This window comes from Dipodomys ordii, unplaced genomic scaffold (assembly GCF_000151885.1).
Source record: "Dipodomys ordii isolate 6190 unplaced genomic scaffold, Dord_2.0 Scaffold205, whole genome shotgun sequence".
Taxonomy (NCBI): Eukaryota; Metazoa; Chordata; class Mammalia; order Rodentia; family Heteromyidae; genus Dipodomys; species Dipodomys ordii.
This window is the reverse complement of record NW_012267421.1, coordinates 93,872-104,700: the sequence shown is the minus strand read 5'-3', so window position 1 is coordinate 104,700 and position 10,829 is coordinate 93,872. Positions and strand designations below refer to the sequence as shown.

The 10,829-nt window shown below is 40.3% G+C and overlaps 1 protein-coding gene across 1 annotated transcript in view; it reads left to right on the top strand.

The window, feature by feature from the left end:
• Nucleotides 1–495: 495 nt before the first annotated feature.
• The window catches only part of LOC105999956 (zinc finger protein 585A-like), a 79,087-nt gene continuing 68,753 nt past the window's right edge, over nucleotides 496–10,829 (top strand). Inside the window, exons 1-2 of the mRNA XM_013035126.1 lie at nucleotides 496–585; nucleotides 4,278–4,429. Coding sequence (XP_012890580.1) covers nucleotides 4,415–4,429 — 15 coding nt within the window. The 5' untranslated portion in view covers nucleotides 496–585; nucleotides 4,278–4,414. The remainder of the gene's footprint in view (nucleotides 586–4,277; nucleotides 4,430–10,829) is intronic.

Sequence of the window (10,829 nt, the reverse complement as noted above, 5' to 3'; positions counted from 1 at the left end):
CGCTGTGGCTCCAGTGGTAGAGCACTAGCCTTGAGCTGAAGAGCTGAGGGACAGCGCCCAGACCCAGAGTTCAGGCCCCATGACCGGCAAAAAAAAAAAAAAAAAGAAGACGTGGACCGATGGGCTCCATTACACTGTTAGAATTTAAAAACAAGATTATCTACTGTTTTGCTCCTATTAACATTTTTTTTGATTGTTCTCACAATACTCCCAGAAGTAAACCAGGATTTCCAAGACGTAGGACTCCTCGCTTCCCGAAGAGGGGGAGAAAAAGGTCCCCAAGCAGCCGCAACCGACCTAGCTTATCGGTCCGGCGGCCAGTTGGACCCCAGACCCCTGAAGCAAGCCCATTTTCCTCTCGGAGGACGCAGCGACTTCTGGGAAATGTAGTCTTCCGGATGGACTCTTCCGGGTCCGCACGCAGCGCGCCTTCCCGCCTATTCCTGGAGTTTTCCCGCCAGGAATCACGCTGGTTCCTGGGGCTTTGACACGCTGCTGGAATGTCGCTGAGAGTTTTTTGTTCTGCAGTTGGCGATGAGGGTGACACCCCCCTGCTTCTGCTGGGTGTACCTTGGGAGCTAAAACGTAAGTGGATCACCGGCTTGGGAACCGGTGGGCGGATGCGAACTGAGACATGGGCGAGGGCACAGGTGCTTGCGTTTTGTGGGTTCCTCTGGTCTGGGGTATTGGGGCTGAGGTTCCTGATTTCTCAGAGTTGATGCTGCCAGAAGCCAACATGCCTCCACGTGCAACTCCCAGGCTCTGCCACCAGAAGCCAGTGTGCTTCCACGTGCAACACATTGGTTCCAGAAGCTCCACAGGTGGGCTGGGTGATTCTCCAGACTAGGAGATAGGAGAGCCAAGGAGGTGTGAGGTTTATATGCCACGACGGAGAGATTGTCCTGTTAACTAACCTACGTGACACCACTCACTTTGCCCGACTGTAAGATTGAGTACAGTGACATCTCTAGTGAAATTAAAGTCTGACGGAAGAAGGTTCTGGGAAGATAAATCTTAGTTCTCTAGACTTTGAGATTAGAGTTACTGAGGGGCACTTGTGTAAAAACCCAGTTTTAGATATAGCTTTAAAAAGCCATCTTAGACTCGCAGCCCTTTCCCCAAATTAGAAGATGTAGCACTTGGTAACTCCCACCCCTGGCCCTTGAAACTACAAGTACCTCTATCCTCCAGCGGCATCCTTGGAATGCTGTCCACCTGGGTCTGATAACAACTGTTGACTCCCCTGGGGTTATGTATTATCGTCTCTGATGTCTAGAGGCCGCTGCCAAAGGGCCTCTTGCTCCTAATGGCTCCAGGACGTGACCTCATGAAATTGTTTACGAAAATTGCTTATAAGGCTAACTGCAAATTTCATTTCTGTGAATCAGCTTGTTGCTTGTGAAACCGTCTCACCACCTGTGTATAGTTTTTTGCTTTATAAATCCTAACTTACTAGGGGTCAAGGCTATTCTGTTTTGAGACCCTGGGGTCCAGGACAGGATAGCCCTGGCCGGCTAATAAACTACTTTGTCATCTTTAACCGTGCCTCTGTGCACTACTTGACTCACGGGGTATTTCACTTGTAGGATCAGAGAAGATCCAGGAATTTTAGTTAGTAAATTCTTTCTTTGGGAATTGGTGTCAGTGAATCATAAACACTGCTTTATAATACCTTACTTTAAACATGCTGATCTGATTTTTTTTCTTTTTTTGGGGGGGGGGGAGGGTTGGTCCGGTCGTGGGGCCTGAACTCTGTGCCTGGGCGCTGTCCCTCAGCTCTTCAGCTCAAAGCTAGCACTCTACCACTTGAGCCACAGCGCCACTTCCGGCTTTTTTCTTTTGTGGTACTGAGGAATCGAACCCAGGGCCTGGAGCATACAAGGGAAGTGCTCTACCACTGAGCCACCTTCCCAGCCGCTGATCTGATTTTTATCATCATTTCCTGTGGCTTTTGTGACTAAGAAGTATTCCTAATGTGGATGTTTTCCACTTTATTAATCTGTTTTAGAAAAATTACAAATTCTGTAATACAATAGCAAACCTATTTTACATTACTTAAAATGGGTAAGACTGCATATACTAATCTAAACAAATTTCAGAAAATATAACTAAAATACAGTATAATATCCCTTTTGAACTATAGATTTTTATTTCTTTTTTAATTTTTATTTATTTATATATATTTTTATTGTGAAAATACTGTACAGAGGGGTTACAATTACACGGGTAAGATAATGAGTACATTTCTTATCGAGCATTGTAGCCTCCTCCTTTGTTTCCCCTTCCCATCCCTTTGAAAGACCCCCGACTTCGGGTCTCCCCAAATCAGAGCCTCCCTGCCCCAAGCACCAGTCAGACGACACCAGATGCAAAGGCAAGAGGATTTTATTTGGGCATGCCCAAGTTCCCAGGTGCACGTGACCTCGAGATCCGCAAGGTTCGGGTCAGTGTCTGGGAACCCCGAGCAGTCCCGGGGATGGTCCTTTTATGGGACCCCTCTGTCCCTTACAGGAGTGCCCGCGCTTTTTCAGCCAGTAATTTTAAAGTGTTACAACCTGGTCTGCACGCAGGCAGCCAATCCTTTTAAAACAAATCATATGTTTTAGCCAATTACTGTTGGAGGGGGTCCCCCGGTGTACGTGCCGAGTTGTATGTCTCCGGCCCTTGGTATGAGGAAATGACCTTTACCCGAGATAGCACCTGTGAATTGTTTCGGTCAGGGGAGGCCAGCTTTAGGGCCAGCAGGATGTGAGCTTATCGATTAACTTGTGAGGTTACTGCTTAATTACTAGGAGAGTACGGGGTAATGTAATTTTTAGCAAAGCATGTTACAGAAGCCAGAAATTGCTTGGTTAGACATGAAACTCGGCTCCCTGGCAAAGGGGCTAGAGGCCTGGTGGTATGAGGAGGGGGTCTTTCACCTTCATATCCTCCCCACGCCCGTCCCCCCCCCAAAGTTGTAAAGTTCGTTTTTCGACATAAGACTTGTACATCTCATTGTTGCAATGGGTCCTCCTGTTAGATTTTTATTTCTAATAAAAAAAATCTGAGCCAGGTGCTGGTGGCTCACACTTGTAATCCTAGCTACTCAAGAGGCTGAGATCTGAGGATCACAGTTCAAAGCCAGCCCAAGCAGGAAAGTCCATGAGACTCTTTATCTCCAATAAACCACTAGAAAGCCGGAAGTGGTGCTGTGGCTCAAGTGGTAGAGTGCTTGCCTTGAGCTGAAGAGCTCAGGCCCAGAGTTCAAGCCCCATGACCTAAAAAAAAAAAAAAAATCTGAAACTAAAGATTTTAGAGTAAGGATGGTCAGCCATTAATCTCTGTGAAGATAGTTAAAATCTCAAACAAAACAACTGCCCTCATACGTCTATTCTAAGCATCATGGAGGAGGGACACCCAGACTACAACAAATTTATTTTATGTTTTGTTAAGCTAAGAAAACATTCTTTTGATGTTAAAAAACTTAAAACTACTGTGCAAACATTGCTTTTTAATAGTTCATATGGTCTTTACCAGCACCTGCAACCTGTAATCTTGCTGAAGTCCACACAGTTGATGTTCCTGATCATTTTCATTATTTGTACATGTGGCTATAAAGCTCACTTTATTGTATATTAAGAGTTTCTATCCTACATAATTTTGTTACGTAAACATAGAGCAGTAGATTATACCAAAAGCAAATTACCATTTTATTTGCTTAAATTTTTTAGACCTACATTTTGGGGTGGGCTCAGCTAGGAATTTTGCATTGATATTGTTTCTTTTGTTGTTTTGTTTTTTTGTGGCCTTGGCACTGTCCCACAGCATTTCAGCTCAAGGCTAGTGCTCTACCACTTGAGTCACAGCGCCACTTCTGGTTTTCTGAATGGTTTATTGGAGATAAGAGTCTCAGGGCCTTTCCTGCCTGGGTTGGCTCTGAACCTTGATCCTCAGATGTCAGCCTCTAGAGTAGCTAGGATTACAGGACTGAGCCTCTAGCACCGGACTTGATATTGTTTAATAACAAATAAGGCTTTAATCATTTGGTTAACTGACAGAGGAGAGTTGGTTTAGGATGGTGTCACTCATAAGACCTAGTATTGGTTTATATTATTCAATTATGCTTTAAAGGAATATTTATGTTACTAATTCTGTATGTAATATTAATGGAGAAATGAACTGAGTTTTTAATCTCTACCAACTTATTGACTGTGTGGATTCATCTTCACTGGGGACTCATGTCTCTGATTGAGCGATAAAAGTTCTTGTATAGGAAGACTTCTTTTTTTTTGCAGCATAGGTGTAGTGATTTGAGCAGGAACATCTGGAACAAAGCCAGACAGGGTTTTTCCTGACTCCATTTGCCTTCTCTCCCAGAAATAATTCCAGAATCTTCTGTTCATATGTTTTGTTGACCAACAGCAATAGCAAAATGGATGGATCTCTGGTGAGTTGCTTTTTATTTCTCACTTTGTTTCACATTGATTTTATGAACTTAAGAGTGTCCATGAATTAAAATGGAAGTGTCATTCATGGGAAAACTTGACAGATATTTGCTCAATAATAAAGTTTGATCTCTCAGGAACTTTGCTTCTAGCCAACATGTGTGACAGCATCTTCTTAGGAATCTACTGGGAATAAGTAAGACACATTTGAACAGTAGTTAATGAGATCATATGCAAAGAATAAAAATGAGATGAGCACATTATACTAATTTGTATCTTTGGATATGTATATTTATGGTTGGTGCTATACGTAGTTTGTGTTTCCAGGTAAAACTGATTTAGCATGTTCTCAAACACATTTTTTATTGCAACAGATTACTTAAAATCAATAAGATAAGCGAGTACATATATCATTTATATTTCTGACAAAACTCACACAATCCATGGTACATTTTTTTAACCCACAGTACTTTTTTTTTCTTGCTCCATATTCAAGGCTGCCCTTGAAGTTGACATGTAGCCTAGGCTGGCTGGTAATCCTGCCTGAGCATAGGTGTGTTCCACCATTAATGATTCTTTGAGTGTGTGAGTGAGTGTGTACCGGGTGGTTGGGGGGGGGGGGGGGGGAGGGAGAGGGAGTGTGTGAACTCATGGTCTGGGTGCTATCCCTGAGCTCTTTTTCTCAAAGCTAGTGCTCTACCACTTGAACCACAGTTCTACTTCCAGCTTTTTTGGAGTTTAATTGTATGTAAGTGTCTTACAGACTTATCTGCCCTGTCTGGCTTCTATCATGATCCTAAGTTCTCGGCCTCCTGAATAGTTAGGATTATAGATGTGAGCACCCAGTACCCAGATGACCATTGTTAAATGTATAGTTTACTGATATTACCTATGGTCCAATTGTTGTGTGACCATCTATCCCTTCCATCCATCTACAGCACTTTTTCTTTCGTGTATGAAGCTGTATAATCATTAAATATATAGCTCCTATTTCTCTCTATCTGTCTCTGTAACTATCATTTGGCTTTTTGTGTCTATGAGTTTGTTGATTCTCAGCAGATCATACTAGGGTTGAACAGTCCTGGTTTATTTTATGTGACTTTAAAAAAAATTTATCTTATTGTGGGGCTTGGAAGGTGGCTCAGTGGTAGAGTGCTTGCCTTGCATGCATGAAGCCCTGGGTTCAATTCCTTAGCACCACATAAGCAGAAAAAGCCAGAAGTGGTGCTGTGGCGCAAGTGGTAGAGTGCTCACCTTGAGCTGAAGAGGTGAGGGACAGCGCCCAGGCCAAGAGTTCAGGCCCCACGACTGACAAAAAAACAAAATCAAAAAAATAAATTTACCTTATTGTATTCAAGGTTCATCTATGTTTCAAAATGCATTAGAAATGCTTCTATCTTACAGTTATTTTGAGTAGTTGCTATGAAATGATTCTCCAAATACCTGTGCTTATTGCTTTCTCTTCTTCTGGGTACAAACCTAGAAGAACTGCTGAACTATATTCTTGTGAATTCTATATTTACTTCTTTTTAGAATACACAAGGTTTAACTTTTATGCAGTTAAATCTTGTCTACTTTTGAACATGTGCTTTTGGTGTCTTATCGAAGAAGTAATTATTAGGTCTGAAGTCATGATGCTTTCCTCCTGCCTCCTCTCTTCCCTGCCTTTCCCTCCCTTTCTCACTCCTTTCTTAAGAAAGGAAAACTTTTCTCATTTTTTCCATTGTTTTAATAGTCCCATTTTGGTGTTGTTTTTTTTTTTTTTCCGGTTGTGGGTCTTGAACTCTGGGCCTGGGCACTGTCCCTCAGCATTTCAGCTCAAGGCTAGAGCTCTACCACTTGAGCCACAGCGTCACTTCCAGTTTTCTTTCTTTTTTTTTTTTTTTTTGTTGATCGTGGAGCCTGAACTCTGGGCCTGGGCGCAATTCAGCTCAAGGCAAGTGCTCTACCACTTGAGCCACAATGTCACTTCTGGCTTTTTCTGCTTATGTGGTGCTGAGGAATCGAACCCAGGGCCTCTACATGCAAGGCGAGCACTGCCACCTTCCCATCCCACTTCTGAGTGGTTTATTGGAGATAAGAATCTCACAGACTTTTGTGCTCCTGCTAGCTTTGAACCATGATCCTCAGATCTCAGCCTCCTGAGTAGCTAGGATTACAGGCATGAACCTGTAATGAGCTTGGCTAGTCCCATTTTTTTTTACCCTGCCACTTTGCTCCCCTTCCTTACTTTCCCTACCTACTTCCTCCATCTTCTTTTCTCTTTTATTCTGAATTGGGGACTTGCTTTGTTACCCCAGTTGGTCTCTAACTCATAAGCTCAAGTGATAATAGGCCTTCTACCAGGCCTGATTCTTTCTTCTTTCTTGTACTAGTACTGGGGTCACATTTGGTCAGTTTGCTTACTCACTATCTCTTGAGCCATGGTTCTAGCTTATTAGCTGGTTAATTGGAGTTATTTGCCTAGGCTGGCTTCCAGATTTCAGCTACCTCAGCACCTAGACTAGGATACCAGTCTGGAGCGACAGTGCTGATATCCTATATTTTTTTCTTTTTTTTAAAATTTAATTTAATTTTATTTTATTTTATTTGTGAAGATACTGTACAGAGGGGTTACAATTACATGGGCAGGATAATGCGTACATTTCTTACCAAGCATTGCAGCGTCCTCCTTTTGTTTACCCTTCACATCCCTTCCCAGCCTTCCCCCTCCCCCCCTATATTTTTTTCTTATCTGAACATTTAATGTTCATAGTAAGTTGGATACTATAATAAAATAAGATTGTTTTTACTTATGTAGACATTAATATTCAACCTAAACTTAAATAATTAATGTCTCAAATTAAGAGTATATTTCATCTCTAATAACTTTATAATTAATTAATAGCTTTATTTTTCTTGTTGATTTCCACTTCTTTGTTCAGAGAATATGTATTAAGTTTTGTCTTAAGATTCATTTTTAGTGTCAGTATGTCTGCCTTGGTCAGTGTAACATAGTGTTTAACAAGATATTGTCATCTGTGTGTGTGTGTGCACATGTGTGTATGTATGTGTATGTGTGTATGAGTGTGTGTTTCTGCTGACTTTTTGTCTGTTTGTTCTATCAGCTATTAAGAGGAGTATTGATTGTCCACTTGCAAAGGTGGATTTTTAAAAAAATCCCATTTTGATTCTGTGGCTTTTTTAAACTTATCTTCGGAGCCTTTGTTTTTAAGCACATAATAACTTGTTTTATCTTGATTTGTCTGTTGCTATCAGTGGTCTCTCTGTGGTCATACAGTTTGTAATGATGTTTATATTTTTCTCATAGCTTTTCATTATAAGTTTTTGTTTATGGTATTTTTGTATTTATTTATTGTGTATTTATGTTTGGAGTATATCTCTTTGGATAGTGTATTACTGGGGGTGTTTTTTGGTGAAGTAAGACAGTATTACGTATTTACTCCATTTATGTTAAAATAGTAATTGGTTTAATTAGTTAATTAATTTTTTTGGTTTAATTTTTGACTGCCATTTTGCTACTTATTTTCTGTTTGTCTCATCTGATATTTTTTTTCTATTTTCTTTATTTGGATTAAACAGATATTTCTACCCTACTCATTTGTAGATATCCACAAGGGATGATTCCAAAACCATTGCGGATACCAAAATTTGTAGGTGCTCTAGTTACTCATACAAAATGGTTTTGTTTGGAAATAACCTGCACATATCCTTCTGTATACTTTCAATCACCTTGTAATGACCTCTGATACCTACTACAATTTAAATCCTGTGTAAATAGTTCTTATACTGCCTTGTTTAGAGGTTATTGTCAGTTGTCTTTTTCTGTAGAGTGGCCATTTAAAAAATTAGTTTGGGCCAGAGCCGATGGCTCATGCCTGAAATCCTAGCTACTCAGGAGGCTGAGAGCTGAGGATCATGGTTCAAAGCCACCCTAGGCAGGAAAGTCCTTGAGACTCTTGTCTCCAGTTAACCACTGGAAAACTGGAAATAGCACTGTGGCTCAAGTGGTAGTGTGCTCCCCTTGAGCTGAAGAGCTGAGGGCAGTGCCCTGGCCCAGAGGTCAAGCCTCACAACTGACAATAAATAAACAAACAAATAAATAAGTAGTTTGGATTCATGATTGGTTGAATCTGTGAGACTCACAATACACAAGTCCTATTGTATTCCTTTGAAAAGTTATGTATGAGCCCTAATTTACTCTATTAGTCTGACTCTTACTCATCAACAATGAACTGAGGATTTTACACATAGACTAATGAATGTTCAGATGGAAACAGCGAGAAGCCAAACCTGTTCTTATGCTTTCATCTCTAGAACTACAAGAAGATATAGTTTCCATCAAGCCTGATTCTTTGTTATGACCGTTGTAGGAAATTACATACTATTAGCAATTCTTTGCATTATTATTAGGGCACTGTCTTACTGCATAATAAAATATAAGTATCTTTCAATTGAATAATTCCATGTATATTTTTAATCTATTGTTTGTTTATGTATGTATTTTTGTGCAATTAGGGCTTTGAATTCAGTGTCACACTTTTGCAAGGCAAATGCCTATCCCTAGTTACATTTTTAATAATAATATTTACATATTGAATCTTTACATTATGAATCATCTATATGGCATTGCAAGTTTTGCTTTTAGCTATTATTTTAAATAATATTCTCTTTTTTTGTCAATTGTGGGGCCTCAACTCAGGGCCTAGGCACTGTCCCTCAGCTCTTCAGCTCAAGGCTAGCGCTCTCCCAGTTGAGCTACAACGCCACTTCTGGCTTTTTCTGCTTATGTAGTGCTGACGAATCGAATCCAGGGCTTCATGCATGCAAGGCACTCTACCACTGAGCCACCTTCCCAGCCCTTTAACTAATGTTCTATACATCCTTTTTTTTTGTGTGTGTTAGTCATGTGGCTTGAACTTTGAGTCTGGGCGTTGTCCCTCAGCTCTTCAGCTCAAGGCTAGCACTCTACCACTTGAGTCACAGTGCCACTTCCAGTTTTCTGGTGGTTAATTAGAGATAAGATTCTCACAGACTTTCCTTCCCATGGGTGGCTTTGAACAGTGATCCTCAGATCTCAGCCTCCTGAGTAGCCAGGATTACAGGCGTGAGCTACTAGCCTCTTGCTACATTATTTTATACTTAGCTATACACTATTTTTTTAAATTTTATTTTCTTGTAAAGAGGTTGTACAGAGGTTACATTTACATCAGAAAGGTAATGAATACATTTCTTGTTGGGCATTGTTACTCCTCTCGTTTTTCTCCCACTATCCCTTCCCTCTCCTACCTCCCCCACTCCCTGCACACTTAGAATTTCTAAGATCCTGTTTCTATTTGTACTTCTAAGTTTGCATCTTTTGGAAGTGGCGCTGTAGCTCAAATGGTAGAGTGCTAGCCTTGAGCTGAATTGCTCAGGGTCAGTGCCCCGGCCCAGAGTTCAAGCCCTAAGACTGCCAAAAAAAAAATCCAATCTAAGTTTGCATCTTTTGCTATTCTCTTGAGGCAGGATAATTTTTTCTAGCCTCTTAAAATGCAGGTGTGTTGTTAATGAACTCTTTATCTGAAAATACCTTCAATCTACACTATAGAAGAGTTCTCTTGAATCATACATTGTGAATTGAAGGTTATTTTCTTAGGAAACCTGACATACATAATTCATTTTGTGTCTTGGGGAAGCCAGCATTCATCTTTGGTATTGCCAAACAGGGAGGCGTGGGGTGGGGCGCTTGAACATTATTCATAGTCATAAATTTTCCTGTTCCCTCTGAAGACAGATTCATTCATATTCTGTTCAAAGTTTTTAAATTTTCTTCCATGTTTTTTGTATCACTTCCCTGTTCTTTATTATTACTCTTTCTGTGTCCTGCTGGTGGTGGTGACATCTCACATAATTTTCTTATCCTTGACTGTCTTTTAAGCCTCTTTTCACTTACCTTTTATCCTTCTATAAGGGAGACTGTTAAAGTACAAGTCTAGTCAAGAAATACTTTATTCCCTGCTGATGTATATTTTGATATATAGGCGGGTGGTAATGTTCACAAAAGTTTATGCTAGCAATTCCTTTGTGTTCAGGGAGACATAAAAGAGTACCTATAAACATACTTTAATTTATAGTAATTTAATGACAAAAATGAGCACAAATACTTTATTGGTGGAACTAAGTTAAGCCTTATAAATGACAATCAGTCTATAGTCAGTTTCTTGATTCCTTTTAACAATCTCCTGTACACTGTGCTTCTTTTTGGATCTGCTCATGTGATACGTATTCCTTACAGTCTCTTGAGTGGGTTCTTGCTGTTTATGAGAACACATTTCTATAAAAGATCTAAATAGACTTTGTAGGAATGCACAATATGAAAGTGATTTATTCTAAATTTATATTACAACAAGCTCAGTACAC